We start from the raw sequence: 23,239 nt of genomic DNA, 5'->3' as shown, positions 1-23,239 counted from the left end.
AAATGGTGAAGCTCTTGGTGAAGTTACTACCACTGATGTGACTGTTACCGATGATAGGACAATTCCCGATGAAGCAGATGAATCCCACATGAAGCAGAAGCCAACGAGACCCAGTACGGAAGAAGATACGTCCCATAAAATTAAGAGACTTTGTTGAATTGTAATTTTGTGATTGTAATTCTGTACATTTAATTAAGTTATTGTTAATTGTTATTGGTTTAATGTAAGTGGCTATTGTTCGGGACGAACAGTACTAAGGAAGGGGCAGTGTTACGACAACGCAGGTCTCGTGACGCTCGTATCACGCCACTTCCTTCTCGAACCTTCATGAAATGTCGGGAGACTACTAGATTTCGGTAGTCTTGTATATATAAGACCGGCCAAGAAGCAATGTAAGGTAATGAGTAAGAATATTGTTGAGCACGTGAGAAGTTCGTTGTGAATTATAGCGTTTGTTATAGAGCGACTGTTGAAATTAAGTGTATCGCAAAGTTGTATTCAGAAAGAATAAACCAATTTTATTTAAGAAAGGACTTGTATCGGTAAAATTATTCGGGAGGAATTTTTACGAAAAATTAACTAACGAACGGAGACGTAACAATATATTCAGTTCACTTGAATATACCACATCTTTACGTATTTTTTTGTATTTTACTTTTATCTCACTAGCTTTAGTTGAGAAAAATCCTTTCTTCAATAGACCATTTCTGCATGACCTCATGAGATCACGTAATCTTGTTTTCTTTTAGTGATTGCCATATTGGACGGTAGGGCGCGTACATTCTAGGCAGTGAAAAAACAACTACTTCAAAATGTTTTTCCACTGTTGCATTACTGGTTGCACAAATAGATGAACTTCAAAAAGGTATTTATTCTTTTTTTACAGAATCCCAACTGACCCAACAAGAAAATCAATATGAGTTGCTGCAGACATGGAAAAAAAAACTGGTAGCTTTCATAGTATACCTGTATCGGCAGTCATATTTTGTGTTTGTTTGTGTGAATTTCGCGCAAAACTACACGAGGGCTATCTGCGCTAGCCGTTCCTAATATAGCAGTGAAAGACTAGAAGGAAGGCAGTTAGTCATCACCACCCCTTCCAACTCTTGGGCTACTTTTTGTACCAACGAATAGTGGGATTGACTGTCACTTTATAACTACCCAACAACTGAAAAGTAGAGCATGTTTGGCATATTTTGTGAAAGCAATATTTGTATAAATTCAAAACTTGACATTAAATATATGTACAAGTGTCCAAATATTTATTAACTGTTGAAAATATTGATAAGGTCTACATATTTCTACGGACAAACGAGTAAGGTATATCTTCACGATGATATAGGTACTGTCATTAGATAAGGACACGTCAGTCAGACACCCCTGTGTCGAAGACTGAGAGGCATGCAACTAACATCCCAATGAATAAACACTACTAATGCACGATACTGATGAAAACAAGTTTTATGCACATAGTAACGACTGTAGAAGATTAATATATAGAAGCTACAAAAACAAAATTCTCCTTAGTTGTAATAGAGACACAAGCCATAATTTCTTTTACTTGCACGTCTAATACCATTTATAAGCTATTTTTGCAAAGTTTTCAATATTCAGAGCGTATTGTTAAATCCTTTCCCGGTGAGCATGTAGTATGTTATAGCATAGTGAAGCAAAATGTAGCACTTAACTTGTAAGATGGCATCATGTTTACAGGTGTTCTAATTGCTTAGAAAGTCAAGCAGAAACGAGGTTCCTTTTGATATCAGCATCAACAAACTTAGATCTTCACAAAAAGTGGTTGGCGAAGATCAAACGAGTAAATTCCCCATCTGGTAAGGCTACACATCATAGTGGTATCGGCACTATAATAATGTTACGACAGCGGAGGTCGCTGACGCTGGTAACACTTAATGAGTTTCTAGACGGATCATGAAAGCCCGAGTGTTTACCAGACGCCCTCTATTTTTGTATATAGGCCGGCAAATAAAGCAGAGATACAACTGCAGATAGAGAGATATAGAGAAAGATAATTTAGTCAAGTGAGCGGTAGTGACCGTAAGTAAAGTGCGTGAATCGTTGTGAATTATAGCGTGTGTTAAGTTAAAGTGACTGTGGAAATTCTGTGTATTATAAAGTATCGAGAAATAATAAACTAGTTTTAGTTAAGAAAGGACTTGTATCACTGAAGTTCCTTGGGAAGAATTTATACCGGGAAATTAACAAACGACTAGAGACGTAACAATAAGTTAAGCGTTTGCCTTGCCGTAAATTATAGTGATTCAACTCTCTTCAACAGAATAAGATTTATATTCACTGTGTAGGCAAAATCCACGTGTTGTTTAATAGATGTCTCTCCGTGGGTCAACGGTAAGTCGGAAGGCTTATAAATGTTAAATATCTGGTTTCAATACCTGCAATTGGAATATTACAAATAGCACATTGATTAGCTTTATACTTAACAACAAACTTGTTGGATGATATACTGTATGGAAGGTATTTTTCACCTTAAAGAACATACTTCAATTTTTTTTTATGCTCGTAATACACGATATCATTCCAAAAAATTCACTTGATAAGTTGAAATTAACAACACACATTTTTTTTAGATATTTTAGTTACTTATGACTCCAGCGAGTTTTCTTCCTATGTTTATCGCAAAAAAAAAGACATTTACCGGCATTTTCACCCACGTCAGTTCGATAGTTTCGTACTTTTAGTTTGTCTCCTTTTTCAATTTCGCGCAAAGCTACTAGAGGCTTGGTGTGCGCTAGCAAACCCTACTTTAAAAGTGATAGAATAGAGGGAAGGAAACGAATCAGCACCAACCACTCTTGTGCTACTCTTTTACCTACTACAAGTGGGACTGACCTCCACATTTTAACGCCCCCATGAGTGAACATTTGGTTATAGGATTCAAACCCGTGACAAGCAGATTACGAGAAGAGCGTCCTATCTATCAGGCAATATGCGTAGTAACCTTTCACATTGCTTTCTTAACAGCGCCTAGAACCTTTATTCTGCTTAATTGGGACTTCACAGAGAGATGTCATTTCTATAAGACATCCTAAATCAAATTGGCTATCAAAAACAAGTACCCAAAAAATCAGCCACTGGTTTTTATCTACAAAAGAAAATAAAAAAATTAACTCACCCAAAACGCTTACTGTGCCTAAATATCTCATTTACCATATATTGGAGAACAAAGCGTTACGATTAAGAAACGGTTTAAGAAAATTATTAACTAATACTACCTCCAAGTCGACATAAAGGTTATCTTAAGCCCGAATGTATGATAATAAAAATTTCCATAATAAGGACCACCTTCCGATTGCTCATTATTCATGACTCGTTTATTTATGCACATGTAATTCTTCCAATACTGATTAAACTAAGTGCCACCTTAAAGTAAAAGCGCATGAGCATGTGAAAATATCGGTCAAAACAGGGAGTAGAGTCAATAATCATTTTCACTCTGCAATAACAGACTAGTGAGCACACACACCGTTTGTTTGTTTGAAGTTAAGCACAAAGCTACACAATGGGCTATCTGTGCTCTGCCCACCACGACTATCGAAACCCGGTTTCTAGCGTAGTAAGTCCGCAGACATGCCACTGGAAGGCTGTTGCTCAGATCGATCTATCAGTAAAGGAAATTTATTTGTTTGAACTGGGGGAACACACACACACTGAACATTTTATCAATATATCAAACATTAAATTTCTTACAACTGCTTAGCCTGAAACTGAACTTCTGATAAAAGACATCTTAATAATTAATAAATTCTCTCTCTCAATAACAAGCAGTCTTCATATAACGAAAAATTTTTCAAATTTGATTTTTATTACTTATGTTTAACTCTGTAAGTGCGTTACTGTTATCATATTTATTCTCGTTCCTGTAAATTACTGATAGTGGAATCTTTGTTATTCCGAAATGTTTAATAAACATGCTTTATGTCCTAACATTCATATCTTGTTTTTATTAAAGATAACGTTTTCCGGCTAAGAAATGTTTTAATTGCTTTTTTATTTAAATTTAATCCATTGTTATTGCTGCTCTTTACTATTAAATATTTTGTCTTTTTGAATATTCAATGAACGGTAATTACATGTGGTTTCGAATTAAATTATATTCAAATAACATCCAAAACATATATTTTTATTATTTAATTGCAAATTGTATGTAAGGGGGCGCAGCGATCGTTTTGTTCAATAGAACTAATTTTGGCGCGGTTAAATTAATTTTATACGACGTTTGGTTTTAACTTATTCCAAAAGTATTTAATATAGATTAGGTTAAGCAATAGCTATTTTGAAAACGTGACACAATTAGATTTTTTGTTGGTCATTTCTTAATACAATATCAGGATTGAAAACTGAGGTTAGTTCCTCTTTTTTTAAATTTGTATTAATGTAGTGTAACACTAACACTAGTCATAAGATCAAACTCCAAATTCAATTGAATGAACTAGTAGTAGTAGTATTAACATGATTGCATGCGTCAGATTCAACGAATAAATATCACTTTTAAGTTTAATATTAAGCATAGTTTATTTTGAATATCAACTGATATAAAATTAAAAGGCGTGTCACAATCTTTCGACGATTCTTAAGACTTAAGTTTAAAAAAGTAGTAACAAAATAGCACTGATAATTCGGAAACATTATCTGATTTTAACAGTAATGTTGACAGAAAAGCATATTTTTTGAGTATGTATCATTGTATACAATGTATGTGAAAAACTCCAACTTGTCGAAGTGCAAATTTTGCCTGTTCTTACCTATTATAACATTAATTTTCATAGATGCTGGTTAAACCTCATTTTAATATCATATTCAGTTTTACTTTTAATCAACTTAAGTGAGGATTTTGGGTTGTTAGACTTAGAGATGGTTAAGACTAAAGATATGCCAGAATGCTTCCAGATTTGGAGGAGTTATACTAGTGTTGGAGTAGGTTGTAATCTCAATCTTTTTTAATTTTCAGCATAATGCCTGGTAGTCGCAGCTCTTCTCAAAAAAAGAAAAGGCGAAGGTCAAGTTTTGTAAGTGGTCGTCGACTGAGTAGAGGGCTGACAGCTCTTCCAATTTCTTCCTTGTATGAAACTATTCCCGATGAACTTCCTCCAGAAGAAAGGCTGAATTGTCTTTTTGAAATGTGCTTCAAATATACATTAAAAAAGATGAAGGAAGACCCAGAATTTTCTAGTTACGACACTGATGATTGCTTTGACAAAGTGGGTAATAGTCTTGAAAAGATCCAGCAAGAAATACAAAGCAAAAATCTGACTAAGTTGGCTACTACTGTTGTTGATGAAACTCTCCCACAAGAAGTAAAAGATGATGATGAAATTTCCTGTTATAGTATGTATGTTGACAAATTGAATGTTGAAAGTTCAGAATGGGATCACTTGCTAGAGAAAGAAAGAAAATATTTTGAAAGTGAAGAGCCACAGAAATCTCTTGCCTCTTCATCTACGTTAGGTAAAACTGAGCTGAACGAGTCCACCGTAATGTATTCTGGTGTGCTTGACAGACTCAGGACTATGCAACAAAACTTGCAAATCCATGTAGATAGTCTTAGCCATAATGTTTTGTTACTGAAATCTTGTGGAGATTTATCAAATTCGGTCACTTCACAACATATGAATGAAGCAGTCAGCTATTTTCAGGACAGTAAGACACCACGTACTCTTGTTAGAGACTTGATGAAATTTAAGAGCAGTTCCACAACTTAGAGAATATGTTAGTAGTTTTATATATGTATATGTACATATAAAGTTATTTCTTAATGTTTTATTTACCAGCATCACATGAATATACCAATAAAGCAACTTGGGTGTTATCACTTGAAGGTTGTAAAAAAGCTTTTGCATGTATAACTCTTGTAAAAAAAATATTGTTTTTTCACACTTACATCTAGCCTGATTTGTTTCCACAGAATTGATGTTAAGTTCATTGTTGATATTTTATTTAAAAAAATTGCTAGCATTGAAAATTAAGCATATTAAGTGCATTACTTAATATTATTTACCATGATTGTTATCAATTAATGAAAACTAAGATGTATGAAAAATGTAACAAGAGAAAAGATATGCCTATTAATCATGTTATCTGGTTTCCTGTCAATCTTAGTTTACTATATATTTGTTAAAAACAGTAAATACTCCAAAAATAATTTCATATTAGTACTAATTTTAAAATGTGGACTTTCTTAGTTTATAAACTACTTGACTAAAACAACTTTAACCAAATGCTTTGCCAATAATTTCTAAGGTTAGAAAAAGTGTTGTTGTATATCAAATTTAAATATATAGGTTAGTTTGCTATAAAATTAGCTCATACTGAACAATAACATTTCTATAACTGGCTTAGAAATTCAGTTTTGAGCAATCTTGGATCCACTAGGTCGATGATAAGGATATAATACAATAGCCTCGCATGAACTGATCATATAAAACTGTTATCAGTATCAAAATGAATGCATTCTTAAAATTGTACTAACCTGAAAACTAGACTTAATGTGTGAATGTTTTCAGATAACCGACTTCCATAAATGTAGAAACTCACAATAAATAGTGGTTACCAATTATTGCATTATGTGTAATTTATTCCTCTAGGTTACAAAAAGTGTAACAGTATTAAGATGAAGTATCATTTAAAAATAGCAAAATGTTTATATAATTAACTAAGAATTTTATAACAATTCTTAATGCTTTTCTTCAGCACAAACATATTAATTTTTGTTATTACTTATACTTCACAGGTTATAGTGCTTACAGTTAAATAGTAGTCAAAGATTCAAAATAATAATGCATTTTTGAAAATTCAATTATAGCAACTTGTGCAATAAATTTTAAAATTAAAAACACAAAATTTTTATTTGGCTGATGGCCAAAATTAAAAAGAATACATGTTTTGGTCGCTTTATGCTACCATCATCAGGAGTAAAAACCTACATGACAAGCGGGTAATTTTATAAAGCATTTTTCTTTTGTAAACTAACATGTTTTTAAAGTAAAATATTAATATTCTAAAACTTTTATAAGTAAATATTTGGCATAAAAGGGAAAAAAAAGATGCAATTTAATTAGTCTGATAAGAAGTTATCAGACTGATGTTTATGGGTAAACATCTGACAAGTCTTTATTCAAAATGGCAGAGCCTATTTGAATTTTTTGTTCCTTTTGATGTACTGAGGTTTTCAACACTTGTAGCATATTTTTTAATAAAGTGAAAATTTAGATTGGGTAGATTTTCATGATTGCTTAACTTAGCTACCTTATTTTCACACTGCAATGTCCATACTTGAAGTAGTTCTTCCTAATGTGACAGAGAATTTAGAATAAGTGGTCTGTATTTGAGACTTTTCTGTTCCTTTTGATTTACTGTTTTTTTTCAACACTACATGAGGCTCAGCATGACTTGGTGGTTCAGGTGCCTAATTTTCAATCTGGGAGTCACGAGTTTGAATCCCCTTCACTGAAAATGCTTGCTCTTTCAGCCATGGAGGTGTTATAATGTGACAGTCAATCCCACTATTTGTTGGTAAAAAATAAAGTAGTCCAAGAGTTGATGGTAGGTGGTGTTGACAAGCTGCCTTTTGTCTAATGTCACTGCTAAATTAGGGATAGCTAGTGCAACTTCAAATCAACACCATCTGGTCAGTTTTTGATGGGCTTTGCGTGGTATTATGTTTAACATAAGGATTCATGGTTTAGATTTGTTACCACAAAAATGTGCCATGAATGCATTAGAATGTGATGGTGAAATCTCACTATTCTGCTAAATTAGAGTAATGCAAAAGTTGGTGGTAACTGCTGTTAACTAGCTGCTTTCCCTTTAGTCTATCAGTTGAAAGAAGGGATGACTGTTACGTGCAGCTTTGTGCAAAATTCTGAAAAATGATTTTGGGGGGCCTTTTTTTTTTCCTCTATCTGCTTTAGGCTATTCTATATTGTGAAAGTGTATTTCAGGCTTTTTTAAACTTTTCATATACGTCCTAGTTTTGTGAATTAACTGTACTTTAAGTTCTCTCCTGATATACCATATGCTTTTTTAATACTGGATACTTTTACTGAGGCTTGTTTTTCGTAACGAAACCTAGTTTATTTTCTAGCTCTGGGCTTTTCAATACAGTGTGGACTAGTGTTGGGTTTTTTCTCTGTTGAAGTACCTTAAAATTTTAAATACATTGTGGACTCATGCCCGTTCCCTGGCAGTGGTTTCTTTCTCAGTGCTCTAGGTTTTTTAATAAAGCAGGTTGTAAATAAGATTTTGTTTTGTTTTTTATACTTTTTTTTACGTTGTGAGCAGCAACAAAACTAACATTAAATTAAGATGTTGTTGGGGCTAATAAAGTGTGTAAGGAGATAATGTAAAAGAAAAACCTCAAATATAAAAATTTTAATTTTTAAACATCTCAGTAGGTAAGTTTGACATTATGTTAATATGTAGTTATTCCAGTATTGTTTTTTGTAAATGATTTATAATTTTCAAAATCTTAACCTTTATTAACTAAAGAATGCATATTCTTATTTTACCAGTTAATTTATGAAACTGAAAGCCACTGTTCACTAAGATATGTAAATATTTTTGTCAGGGTCAATAAAACGTTTTTAAATACATAAATACTTAACTTTGATCTGTAAAAAACAGCTTGAAACAAAAACCACACACACCAAATTGTTTTCAAGGATATATTGAAATCACTAAAAGAGCAGAAAATACATATATATCTATATAATTCGGCATTAAAACTAGAAGCTCATTCTAATGTTTAACAGTTTGCTTTAGCTAAATAAAAAATTGGTTGCTTCTATGTAAGAAATAAGGTATTTACCTATCTATACACATTCCACGTACATAGTTTGTCAATACATGAAAATCTTTGAACATTTCACAAGCATTGTTATAAATATTAACTGTGCACCTAACTAATGAAAATTAATACAAAAAATTTACATATCTAATATATTAAACTTACATTATTCTGTATTTTTAATCAAAAATTAAGTATCCATGAAAAGGCCAGTAACGATACAAATTAAACATTTCTTACACAGTTTTATATCATCAAACAAAAGCCCTATTTCTCTAAGCCATCTTAAATAAAATTGTTTTATTTTGGTTGGGAAAACATCAGAACTTGCAAGTAAGCAAAAAATAAAATTGAAATATATAGAAATATCACAAGCTTATCATCAAAAATACAGACATGTTTTTGTTGCTTCATACAAACTACAAGTTGTGTATAAATACAATTTCCCTCAAAGGGTAATAAGAAATATGAATATATTTTATTAAAAGCACACACAGCATATAACATAGAAAGAAAAAAAGATTGAAATGTGTTGTGTTCTTTGAGTATTTTTATTAAGCTTGAACAAAAAAGTATTTGCATTATTTAAATACAATTTATGCAAATATACTTTTAAGTCTTTTTAACTTACTTTTCAAAAACTCTAAATATACTGTTGAACCATTAATTTCATTGAAAAAGTTACAGGCAAAAATAACAAAACAGGTAATTATGGCACATGAAACAAGATCACACTTCATTTAGCTTAGTTTAATAGATTTATGAAGCAAAGTTCTCACAAAAATATTAAATTATATCCCTTTTTTTATCAAAGCTTATAAACATTGAAACTATCACCCAGAGAATTGAAAAGGCTGAAGTGGATGTGTTGCAGGGCCCTTCTTGACAGAAAGTGTGTTTATCACAAAAGAAACAGAAAAATTTCCTCATGTTTATCTGTATTTTAAGTAGCCAAATTTCTAGAGTAACATGTAATTAAAAAAAATAGATTGTTTAATGTATATTTTTAGTTTAGCTATGCAACTGAGGTAGTACTTTTAGAACTATCTCAAGAATTTGTTGTTTTATTACATGAATTACCTTTTTTCTTTTCCCTTGTAACATCATGAAATATATGTTAATGTGAGTAACATAACTTCACATCTACAAACTACTGGCAGGTACGATTAACAAGTACTGAAGCACAAGTATAAAAACTTTTGAGATTTATATCAAGAATGTTCTAACATCTAAATAACTTCTTTACTGTTGCATCAAATTTTTGCTAAATGTTAATAAACACAAACTGAAATTCAAATAATTCACAAGATTTTACATTATTAAACATCTATATTAACTAACAAAGTTTATAAAAACATATTGCTATCATGTGAGAGTTTATTCATAAAAATGTTTCTTTTTAAACAAATATTAAAAATCTAGTTAGGATATGTCTATTGATTGTTTGGGACTTGAATATGCTATTAAAATCATTAGAACAACATTGCTAATAAAATTGGAAAATACTTTACACTAACACAATAAAACTAAGTATATATTATATATGAATACTGAATTTTGTGACCTCGGTAACCATTTGATATGGTGAATCATAACTTATAAATAACTGTAAAAACGTTTTATAACACTTTTAGGTTTTTAGTGATTAAGCAAACACAATCACTTAACATAAACTAATAAACTGAAAAAATTATATATATATATATATATATTAGCTCAATACTGATATCAAATTCATATGTTTACCATACACATGTATGCTTCACAGCTTATAAATTTATAAAGATAACTACGGTGCTTTTTTTTCAAGTATTCTCTGTTTTAATATCAACTCTAAAATTTCAAGTATGTATATAAATACACATAACAAGATTCATTAATGTACAAGGAACAAAATTCCCCTCTTCATTTTCTACCAATTGTTAGAATATTTATAGCATAAAAGCAAGTTATACAAATTACAATGATTAATTTCACCAAGTTCCTGTATTCTAGCATTAGGCTTAAAGTATAATCAGCTCCCTGAGACAATAGCCTATTATTAAATCAGTCAGGGTAAACATTGTACATATATACATGTGCATGTGTCTATATACATAAAACCTAATGAAAGTTTCTTTTCCTCAATAATTTCAACTAAAGTAAAAATATTTATTATTGTCTGTTAAAACTTCTTATCTTACATTTGTACAGTATCATCAAAATTTTTTTCGTATGTTCCAAAAGAAACAATACAAAATTGGTCACAAGTTACTTTTGTACACAAAATGATAAAAGTGACACACATCTTAACACCTCAGTAGACCTGCCACTAAAGCATTGTAATTTATTCAACTCCATATTCTGATACCTTTAATGCGATATGTAACTGTAACTTTTTGTTTATTATAACAAGACAGAAATGGACAACATTTGAGTAGATGCAGAAGTTTTAGTTTTGAATGACTTGTCTTAAAGTCTATCAATAATAATACATTAAATTTAATAGTGTATCAAATTAAGGCCAAAGATAGATTACTATAACAATGATTTTAGTACTTCAAGTAATTATTTAGTTAATCAAGAGGGATTCCTCAATAGCTGGGGTACTTAATATTCTTTTAGGCATAATTAGAATAAATTAATCTACGAGACGTTTTTTTTCCTTTTTATTAACTATATTTTGTGTGCCAGCAATACCAAACATGGGGTACATATATACCTGATTCAACTTTATTACTCATCAGGATCTTTACCAGTCTAAACTCAAACTGAAATTCTTTTAGGCAGGATTATAGTAAATCAATCTATGAAACCTTGGGCATGGTCAAATACATCAATCTAAAGGGTTTGAACTCATGAGTCCAAAAATGTAATTAGATCTTAGATCGGTCAAGAAATGACAAAGCTAAAAGTTTGTACTTGAAAAAAAACTACTCGGAGCCATTCCATAAGCCACAGCTAAAAATGGTACAAGTCAACAATAACAAAAAAAAAACAACAGAGAGACAGGTTAATGGGATCTAAACCCACTCTCTGATTGGTAGCTATAAGGCTATGTGTTTTTACCTGCATTTCACCATCTCTACTCATGAACTGATAAGACTTAACTTGAACAATACATTTGGTTAAAATAGTGAATTAAACTACAAGTAATACAGTATGTTTTTATATTCTATAGCCACCTAGTGGTAGCTGCAGCATACTGTTTATGCATTGTCTTAAAACAGTGATACAATATTTTGTTTCTATAACAAATTGAGCAATAATACTGAAGAGGAAAAACAAAAATGTACACTTCCAAACACAAAAAAGTTATTCATACTACACCTATTATTCCATACAATACAAATGTTGTTGTCAAATACAGAACAAAAATCAGTGTATTAGTATATGCAATTCTTGCATTAATTCAAGAGCAATCAATTCACCCTTCATCAGATAAGGCAAAATATTCATTTGTAGCTATCATCAACTCACCAACGATACAACTATGAAAAAAAAAAAATCCTACACATTTGTATTGATCGAAGTGATTACTAAAACACAGCTTTAGAGATATAAAGATACATTATATTTCAGGAAATGTAATCTACTTAACATCAATACTCAAATTTACACTCTATATACAAATTATGAATGTTGATTACTAGAAGGATGCTCCAGTACTGAGTTAAAAAGTACAATTTTTGGGAGAATGACTTGAATATACACCAGTTAAAGGTTTTATTAGTTCTAAATTAGAAAAAACTGTAAACAGACTAGTTAAGTTTTACATAGGCCAAAGTACTGGTGTTGAACTTAGTTTAGTTTTATTTAGTATAACCTTAGATAATATTGTTCTGAAAACCATTTTCTGAGTTAGTTCTTTATTTTTGATGTTATATTAAAAAACATATCTAAGTGTAGTCTTGTACATGAAAAAAACCCTGAGACAAAAGTGAATATATAACTATAAATAAAATTTGAAAGGCTGGTGTAGTTCAGTTTTTCCTAAAAAATACAACAGCAGAAAGTGTACTTTAGAGGTAATGTAAAACATATCTCTGGATTACTTCATAATTTATTAAGATCCCCTTCCAGTAATAAGTGTGTTTGTCTCTAAATAATGTTCCTAAGATCCCTTTGAGTTTGTGTGTGTTTTTAGCTTTCAACAACATGTATACATTCCCCTATATTAAAGTACTGTGTTTATGAACAGTGTGCATGTATTCTTCTACCAGTCTCCTTGCATTAATAACATTCATGTTACTTTCTACTAACATCTCTGTTCTTTCAAATACAGTGTTCACAGTCATTTCTGTTAATGTCTAAGTGTCTTTTAATTAATATATACAAGTCTTCTGTTTGCATGCATGTATTCTTCAAATATGAATGCATTCCATTACACTAGTCTTTCAATAATTTGTACACAATTGCATCTCTATGTATGCAAGTCCTCTAGTAACGTGTATTACTAACACACTGAACACATCCCCTACTGCTAGTGTGCAACTCGTATTACCTTCATATATTACATTATACTTTTTTGCATTATATATTCCCTCCTACTTCTGTGAAACTCTTTTAAAAATAATTTGCACGTATTCCTTTTCATATTTTGTGCAAATCTTCTAGTAATGTGCTGCTTGTATGCAGACCTGCCAATAATTTGTGATATATATACCCTTCTGATTGTATGCTTATGTATTATAATATCTACATTCCTATACTACTAGAATGTGAAGTGCAATGGGTATTGAATAAACTAACGAAAGGCACGAGGAGTTGATGAGGTACCCACATAACTGTTCAAAGCAAAAGAGGAATAGGCAATTAAAGTCCTAACAGCTATTTGTCAACTGTCAACAAGAGTGGAGTAAGAAATGGAAATAATCAATGTAAATCCCTTTACCAAAGGAATGGAAATGCTAGAGAATGTGCCAACATCTGCACGACCACCCTGATCACACAAACAAGCAAAGTTATACTTAAGATCCTACTGAAAAATCTTAAACCTTTTACGGAAAGAAACTGCCAGATGAACAAACTAGATTCAGGAGTGGTAGAGGAATATGAGATCAGATAGCTTACATAAGATGGATAATGGAAATGGCAAGAGAATAAAAAAAGTAGTTTATCTGTGTTTTACTGACTGCAGCCAAGTGTTAGACTGCACGAACCATGCATAATTTTGAAATGTACTCAGAAAATGAGTGTACCAGAACATCTGATTCTTCTGCTGAAGAGATTTTAAACTGAGCAAGAGGTTACAGTGAGGGCAGAATGTGGAGAAACAGAATGGTTCAATTTTGGAAAAGGAGACTTCAGGGTTGCCATGTTTGGCCTTTTTAAGGCCAAATTGTTTTTTTTTGGAAACTTGTTGGCCTTCAAATTTTTTGCATGCAGGCCAAATATTATTTGGCCTTACTTTGGCTTTTTTAAGAGTAAAATCAAAATAAATGAATAAATAAAAAGAAAAAATGATAACTAGAAAATTTCGTTATAAAAAATAGCTTCTACTTATTGTACTGCATCACATTTTACTTGCATTCTGTTTCAGTTTTCATTACCAATATGTCTATGTGTCACAGATTTATGGCACTTATTCAAAATAAGTCTTAAGTATGCACATGCCCCAAGCATTTGTTGGATAGTTGACTAGGCTTAAATAATTAGCAGCATGTTAAGTGCTAGTTAGCAGCTTTCCAATAGTGACTCAGATTTAATCACCTTGCACATTTACATGTACTTTGTGAACTAATAATCTATGGTGCAGTGTTATGATATCAAAATATTTTTAGAATATCTAAGCGAGAAGTATATGTTATACTGTTAAAAATGGGGGAATGGAAAACCTCCTACGAAGAGGAGAGAAAATATAACAAAAAATGGGAAGAAGAGTTTAAGTGGTTAACACAAAGAGGTAATGCATGTTACTGTAAAGTATGCAGTATCAGTATAAAAAGAAATAGTTTAGTTTTACATGAAAAATTCTAAACACATGAAGAATTTGGATTCAATATCAAAACTGAAGATTCAATCTCATTTTGAAAAATCAAATGTTAACTCATCGTTCAAAGAATTTGAAATCAAGTACAGTGTATCTTTAGCGTGTCATTGTAGCATATGTTTAGTGGACCACAAGTTAGATGTAATAAAAAAATATAGCAAGAAAAGTTTATTTTAAAACCTAATATTGCATCATACAAAATGTGGTTGCCACGGCATTATATGAAGATTTAATTAACGAGTTAAGAGAAGTTAAACTTTTGTTGTTGACAAATGAGTCAACAGATATATCTACCAGCAAACTACTGTGTCTTTGTGTTAATTTTTTTCCTCCAAAGACAATGTTATGAAAATAGAATTTTTCGCATTACTGCAAGTTACATCAGCAACTGGTAAAAATCTATTTTGGGCAATATCAGATTTTATGACACAAATCAACATTGATTTGGCAAACTGCACACGTTTCTCATCTGATGGGCAAATAATGTGTGTGGTGCCCATAATTCTATGCTTTCACGATTGAGACAGGTATCTCTCAATGTTATTATTATCAAATTCACATGTCACAACCTGGCATTGTGTGCTCAACATGCCTTCAAAGAAGTTACCTTCAAATCTAGAGTACCTATTAGTAGAAATGAGAGATTTGCTGAATATTATTGAAAGTTTAATTAACGAACAATTGCTCACTCAGAACGAATAATTTGGTTCCTTTAATGTGGAAGCTTAACAAGATACTTTTGGTAATTTCAATGTAGATGAATATTCTGTATTAAAGTATTGTATGCGTTTTGAATCCAGTCTCCAATTCATTTGTTTATCCTAACTGTAAACTTCCTCTAGTTGGTAACGTGTGTACCCCACTCATGACTGCACATCTGGAATTATAAATATTTCATTCATAACTGGTGCTGAAGTTGAACCCCAAATGACTTGCCTAAATGATCTCCCATTACATAACTAACACTCCTTATCAAACACTTCTTTTGTTTGCATTTAAGATGAATATTCCTTTCTTTATCATTTACCCAAGAATTTTCATTTGGTATACCAGAGTGGCAATACTGCTTTTTGATGCTTAGAAAAGCATTTTATATTTTTTGTCATTTAACTAACAATGCTTTGTTGTTTTTTAGAATTTGTAGTGAATACTGAAAGGGGTTTATGAATTTTCAGCAAGAAGTCTCTTTTTGGAACAATGAACTAATTATGTTGCCCTCTGTTGCATTAAAAAAGTTTCTTTGTCTTTTAACCAATGTTTTTTTAACAATGAACTAAGAATGTTGACCTCTGTTGCATTAAAAATGTTTCTTTGTCTTTTAACCAATGTTTTTTTAACAATGAACTAAGAATGTTGACCTCTGTTGCATTAAAAAAGTTTCTTTGTCTTTTAACCAATGTTTTTTAACAATGAACTAAGAATGTTGACCTCTGTTGCATTAAAAAAGTTTCTTTGTCTTTTAACCAATGTTTTTTAACAATGAACTAAGAATGTTGTCCTATGTTGCATTAAAAAAGTTTCTTTGTCTTTTAACCAATGTTTTTTTTTTTAGAAAACTGAATTAAAAATGTTGCCATCTGTTGCACATAAAAAGTAAAATATATTTTTATTTATTTGCTACTTAGCCAATGATGTCTTCTGTAATATCAGCTCTCCTAGAATATTTTTAAGAATTAAAAGAGGATGTAACATGAACATACAGGTTTCTATAGACTTATTTTCTATAAAATTGTATGTTTTTGTAGGTTTTTCTACCTCATTTATTTGGTAAACAATTCATTTTCTAACCTGAACCATTAATAAAATCACAATATTACTGTAACTAAAATAGGTTTCTTATGTTTTTCCATAAAATATTTTATAAATTTATTAGGATTTTGTTAATCTTTACAGTGGAGAGCTTTATCCCTTTCTCAAAATTCTTACTTTTAACACTTTTATGAAAACTTGTTGGATTTACTTATTATTTTCACAAAAACAAAATAGTACCACTTTAAAATATAAGCTTTAACAGGTTTTTAGTTTTACTGGGAGGCCTGTATGCAACAATAACTAACATAGACACTCTTCATTACACTTAACTAAAACAGCACATTTTTGTGTGTCAGTATATATCTACAGTTATTTTTCACATTAATGTTTTTTGCACATACATGTACAAATCTTAATTTTTGTCTTAAATCACATTTATTAGTAGCTTTAAAAAAAAGCTGCTGGTGTAAACAATTAAAATGCTGGATCACTAAGCCTGCCTGAAAGACAAAATATGTTGTTAATCTTAAAAAACACATTTAGTTTATTTTCTGTTGTAGTTAAGCACAAAGCTACAAAATGAGCTATCTTTGCTCTTCCCATCTTGGGTATTGAAACTCCATTTTTAGCATTGTAAGCCTGCAAACTTACTGCTGAGCCACAGAGGGGTGACATACTCAACCTGACCATATTTAAAATTTAAAATGATAAACACCAGTGTAGCCAATGTATGATTGTGGCAGAAATAATATACATTTTATCAAGCAAAAATGATATGGAAATTTATAGCATAGGATATATTACACAAGACTAGATCGTACCACTCGGTGGGGAGAGCTAATGCCTGTATGGGTGTCTGAGGAGGAGTAGCTAAAATTACTGGAATTACTAATGACAACATCTGAACTGTAAACAAACTTGTTCCACCACTTGGTGTTGTCTTGTGGCCTAGATGATTCAGAAGGCCAATGCTTGTCTGAGAGTTCTAAGTTTGTAACATTTTGTGGGTTTGTAACTGAGATGTGAGGTATTTTGTGAAAGTCTTGGCTGGGATCAATTTCATCTAAAAATGTGACTGTGCTCTTCCTAGCTTTCTTCTGTTTGTAACCATTCTCAGACTGTCCAGAATGAGAAAGGTGTGTAGAATGCAATTCTAAAGAACTTACTCTTGCTACTTGTGGAAAGCTGCAGCTACTGCTACACTTGCGTCTAAGATATTGCTGCTTTAAGTGAAATTGACTTGAAACTCCTAAAAATTCCAAAGGCCCAGATACTCGTCTAGCTAGTAAGTATTCCTGATGCTTTAGGAAATCTTCTACTTTTACTCCCTTTGCACAAGATGGTTGCAAAAGGAACCTTTTTGGTATTCGAGAGATGGGATCTTTGGGTAGTTTTCCTCCAAAGCCAAGAGCTAGGAGTACTTCTTCTGGATCCCCTCTTCTGGCCTCCAGCAAAGATTCCACACTAGGAAGAACAAAATTAGTTGTTTTTAATACCTAATTTGTATAGTGAAATACTTATATGATAATCAAAATGAAAACAATAGCAGAGATATGTTTTACTCATCTTTTTGTTGTAAAATAATATTGACTAGGAATCATAAAAACCAGGAACAAATGTGCAGAGTAAAGCCTTTAAAATTTACTGATAAAAATTATCACATCAAAACCATTTAAATGACATGGTTCCCTTCAGTTGCATAACAATGATAGTCTTAGCCTGTCTATGTGTATTACTCAAGATGAAACTCTCAAGAAACAGAACTCCAAGTAAAATATGAGGAAGGTGCGAAAGGCAGAGCAAGATTAAAGCAACTACCACTGCAGAAGAACACGGACACTGATGTTTTTATTCATTTTGAAATTTCTTCTCAAATTAATAAAAATTTGTATAAGTTAGTTACAAATCTGCATGCTTCTGGTTAGCCAAAAATAATGTGGTTGAAAAGCATAGAAATTAATTTGTTTTGTTTTGTCACAAACTGTGAACACATCTGTGTAATTAAGTAGAAATTTTACATTCCACAAGAGATATGATTTTATCTTTCTGTTTTGATAACATAACAAATGTCTGAAGTTAATTAATCAAGCTTTATTTTCTTAACATGTGGAAGGAAGATTTGAGTTTAATATCCAATATAAATAACTAAATGGATTATATCCAGCTTACCTAGAGAGACTGGATATACCAGAGTAACTGGAAAAATCAGAATTGAAACTACTCTGTTTACTTTGCAAATCTCCAAAAGACATGCGACGAGACTGAGGTGAGAGAGAGTTGGCCACCCTGTTGAAAATTAAGGGTTTCATTATTACATATCTTTAGATGAAGAAAATTATCTTCATCCTGCTAAAATAGAGAAGTAACGTCCATTTGAAACCAGTAACAACTTTCCTTTCCATTATTTTGAATGAATGTGCTTACAATCTATTAAAATAAGCAAACTTCACTGAAAAACTTACCTGTTAACAGCTGCTTCTTGAAGAACTCCATCTAAATTTCGAGCTTAAATTTCATAGGGAGATAAAAAAAATTATCAGTTGGCAATAATTCTCAATCAGGAAACAAAATAAAAATGCACTGTTATCTATTTCTCTGTACATGTTTATTGAAATGTATTAATGTTCACACACATATACACAACTCAACAGAATTTAAAATAAAGCTCTCAGATAAGTGAACAACTTTTTCCCTTTTATTTGTTAACCAATTTTCACAAAAAAGTGTCAGCTAAGTAGATATTTTTCCTTTTGCTTTTAGAACTTCATTGGGTGTGTCCATATGTGTAAAAATGTTTAAGACAAAATCAAAGTTTGTACATTTACAATAAGTTACCAAATTTATCTACCATAATTCAGAATTTTTGATGTCATGAGCATTTAAGTAAACACGTCCATGTGTTCTGCTACAATAATTATTGCTACTTTAAACTTGTTTTTGCACAAGCAGCCAGTGATGAGGTTTGAAGCTACTTTGTCAATATATGTAAAATACATTCAAACTTAATCAATTTTTGCAAACAAAACTTTAGCTAGAAACTACAAAATTTTAGTAATATTATATTTCTGTAAAAATTACTAAACAGTATGAGTTTCTTTTTTTAAATTGTGAGAGTTTCACTTTAAATTATAAAAGATTAAAACATGACTGATGACACAAATAAAATCGTTATGTCAGAAAAACTTATTTTCTCTTATAAACAACTTTAGGTATGCATTTCAAAGATATTAAATGGGTGTTTTAAAGACAGGACACCTGATGGGATCAACTCAAGATGTGAAGCTGGTAAACATGGCAGTAAGTACAAAAACAAAACAGGAATGATAAGCAAACTAAAAGTATGTACGTTTGAACAAATTATTTTTATTAACTTTAGAAAGAATGAGTTAAATATTTTTGGGGGTAAGATATCTAATATAAAATATTAGGTTTGAGAACATTAATGGACTACAACTGACTGCTGAATAAAAGGGGACATGTATGTGTTCTATAGTGAGGCCTTAGTATAGAAGCTGAAATGTCATCCTCTTTCCATTCAACGGGTAGTTGCAAACCACTAGTCCTCAAACATACTCTGTCTAAAGTTCCACTGAAACAACACATCTAAAGTATTTTTTGTTTTGAAGGCTAATTTTTTACCTTCTGCTCCCAAATAGAGGTTGTCATCAAATGAACCTTCCCGAAGTTGTTCAGTTGGTGAAATAGGAACATCTGGGGTGATCTTTTCTGTTTGTGATCTCGGTAGTTGTTCACAAACATTCTGTTTCTCCTCCACTGATCTGCAAGGGACATAGTTATTTTGGCTAACACTTCAGAGCAAAATAAGACAAAACTTGTTTTAAAGAAGAACATCTTGTTAAAATAGAAAACATAGCTACCAGAGAGTAGTATTAAAAACTGGATACATAAATACAATGTTTTATCACTTACTCTACATTATTAAGCTGACATTTGTGTGAATAAATGATTTATAACAAAATCAGGTATGTCAGGAAACAATGAATTTAATCGAAGCATCAAATGAAAGATCAAATTGAGAAATGTAAAAACCCTCAAGAATTCAATGTCTACTTTCTGGTCCATCTTACAAAAACATACATACTATTAACTCCTTAGTATGTATCATACGTGCTATTAAATTTAAGTAGTGATTATCAAGAAAAACCCATATCTAAAATAACTATATATTAAAATCTAATATTTTAGAAACACAGTTTCACCACAGACACACTGAGAATCATAAGTCCTATTCAGAAACGTTTAAAAACTATATTATACTATACACGTAAATTGATTTTGTTACGAACAAGCATTACTTTTACTTCTTTTTTATCTGCCTCTTCCAACAACAATAGATTTGCATTTGAATAAAATTGCATGTCAAGATACAGATCAAGGAAAACTGTCCAGAACAGATGACACTTGTAGTGGCTTCATTTCAGGATATGCCTGATACATTTATGGAAAATGACAGAAAACATGTTGAACAACAACTATGGTAGTTTATGAAATACCCTTTATCATGTATAAACTTCCTTGAATAAAGCTTATGATTCTCGATGTGCCTCTAATGAAGATTAGTTGTAGCAACGCAAGTAGTTTTTACAATGTATTATTTTAAATATGGGTTTTTGTTTATTATCACCCAATACATCACAAGGTTTAAATATGAGCATGACATTTTAATTCTTAAAACCTGTTTTCTTCAAAATTATTGAAAGTGAAAACGAATTTATTTACAACTAGTCCTCCAGCACTGTTGAAATGCACATTAACCCTATAATAACAAAGTTAGTCAACTTGCCCAACCTTGGAACTATGAAACTATACACAACTTTGAATTTACTATGTATGTTCACAAACTTTGGCAAGCATTTAGTAAGCATTAAAAGTCTGTTTTACACAAAAAGATAATTTTTAATCAAGTGTTTCAACTAAATATTTGTTCATAAAGTTGTAGAGTCAGTCTGAGTGAAAGATGATCTTCAATAAAAAAAAAAAGAAAATATTCCTTTTCATATTTCATTTGCATAACCTTTAAAACCTTCTAAATGAAAACTAAAAGTTTCTTCAATAAAATATTTTATCTTTTATTTTCTCTACCCTAACTATCTGTAGAGAAATCATCAATATACAGTGAAGTGAAAATTTGAAATCAAATCAATAATACAATTTTTTCTTCTACACTAACTGCAGTATTGATGGGAAAGTTCCAAATTACTTATCTTAACAGTTTCAACTGTTAATCTTTGTCACATATTTTGTACCCACTGTGGCAGTAATCCTCACACATCAAAAACAATAAATCAGAGCAGAAGCCCATTAGCCATTTCCTCTAGAGATAACAAAAACAGCACATGATCTGAATGTCATATTTTACACTGTACTCAAGTTAGTGAAATTTCAGACATTTTATTTTACTGAACTTTTGTTAGGTTATGCTGAGAAGTTTAAATTTTTACATTTTGATAACTTTTGTTAAAAAATATATAACAATAAATAAAAAAATGACACCAAAAAAACTTGTAATACTCAAGCTGTTAGTATTCCTGCAAAAATCTTACAAATTTTTTTATTGAGTCTCTCAAACTTTGGTGTCTGTTATATTTGTTTTTTATTGATCTTGGGCAAACTGGCACACTAAATTTTAAGCATAGGCTGTCTTAACCATTTTGTAAGTTGTTTTTTTAAACTAAAAACAAATTTTGCAATTTTTTGTAATATTATAAAATATATATATATATATTTAATATATAAAAAATTCTTTAACACAGATATACAAGATGGAAGTATTATGATGAAGGATAAGCACCTCAAATGGGAGCATCAAATTATTGCCTAATCTTCTGCTTGTAAAGATTAGTAAATGTAATGCCTAAAAACAATAGAAATTCAACTACTAACTGAATTATTTTATTATTTAGCAATGAGTAAGCAAATGTGTAAATTACTGTAAACTTGTATTTCATAATCTCATTCTTTACAGTTATACATTGAAGACTTATTTCAAAACACACCTGCTTTCTTCTCCCGGAGCCAACTGAATTGAATTCACCCATTCCTGAACTGTCACTGGTGATTTCTGAGATGGTGTTGTTTTTTCTGAATAACAAAAAGTATAGAACATATATCAATGGACTTTTAAATAATGAATAAGTCACAAAACTAAAAGTAGCAGCTTATGAGTATCAAAACCAATATTACAATTTTGTTAACTTTTTATATGACTAGCATAAAATTTCCAAGCTCCACTGCAAAGTTCCATTCCTCAATACACAGAGGTTACAATGTAATGGTCAATCTCCTTTATTATCCCCAATTAATTTTTGAGATACTCTTTTTTGGGGGGGGGGGGATAAACCCAAAACAAACCATAATAGAATACCTACTCATGGTACCTGAGCATGTGTGCCATGTTAAGTCTTGCTAGCTTATCAAAACGGTATGAAAACAGTTTCAAACATCTGCTCCTATCATCCCAAGGGATAATCAGGAACACAAAATCCAATGTCAGATTCAGTGACCTGAAAACCCACTTTTAGTCTTTCTGGCTCTTAACTCTTTCAGCATAACCTCGTAATCATTTTGTGCTTGTTATAATTTTCATGCTATAATTTTTAAATTAGTAAGCATGTTAACAAAATTTGGCAGATTATTAGTAAGCATTACAATGCTTTCATATGCAAAATATAAAT

The 23,239-nt window shown here is 31.1% G+C and overlaps 2 protein-coding genes across 3 annotated transcripts in view; one reads left to right on the top strand and one right to left on the bottom strand.

The window, feature by feature from the left end:
• The first annotated feature begins 4,200 nt into the window (after nt 1-4,200).
• On the top strand, nt 4,201-6,663 carry LOC106459577. Its single transcript, XM_013919207.2, has 2 exons — nt 4,201-4,381; nt 4,988-6,663. The coding sequence occupies exon 2, from the start codon at nt 4,992-4,994 to the stop codon at nt 5,736-5,738; it is 747 nt and encodes a 248-aa protein (XP_013774661.1). The 5' UTR covers nt 4,201-4,381; nt 4,988-4,991; the 3' UTR covers nt 5,739-6,663.
• A 2,022-nt stretch (nt 6,664-8,685) lies between these two features.
• LOC106459580 overlaps nt 8,686-23,239 on the bottom strand; it is a 24,029-nt gene continuing 9,475 nt past the window's right edge. The window contains exons 3-8 of one of the 2 annotated variants that reach the window (XM_022386089.1): nt 22,562-22,646; nt 20,184-20,323; nt 19,007-19,049; nt 18,714-18,830; nt 17,711-18,008; nt 8,686-12,291 (exon numbers count right to left, since the gene is read on the bottom strand). In XM_022386089.1, coding sequence (XP_022241797.1) covers nt 12,277-12,291; nt 17,711-18,008; nt 18,714-18,830; nt 19,007-19,049; nt 20,184-20,323; nt 22,562-22,646 — 698 coding nt within the window. In that variant the 3' untranslated portion in view covers nt 8,686-12,276. Of the gene's footprint in view, nt 18,009-18,713; nt 18,831-19,006; nt 19,050-20,183; nt 20,324-22,561; nt 22,647-23,239 lie in introns of both variants that reach the window. The other variant, XM_022386088.1, reaches the window with a different exon arrangement.

The sequence above is a fragment of the Limulus polyphemus genome, unplaced genomic scaffold (genome assembly GCF_000517525.1).
Source record: "Limulus polyphemus unplaced genomic scaffold, Limulus_polyphemus-2.1.2 Scaffold631, whole genome shotgun sequence".
NCBI lineage: Eukaryota > Metazoa > Arthropoda > Merostomata > Xiphosura > Limulidae > Limulus > Limulus polyphemus.
The sequence above is the reverse complement of the archived record's forward strand: the minus strand, read 5'-3'. Positions and strand labels throughout refer to the sequence as shown.

Bases quoted from the DNA above. Each gene is read 5' to 3' on its own strand.
- LOC106459577 (XM_013919207.2), top strand. From the start codon at position 4,992: ATGCCTGGTAGTCGCAGCTCTTCTCAAAAAAAGAAAAGGCGAAGGTCA.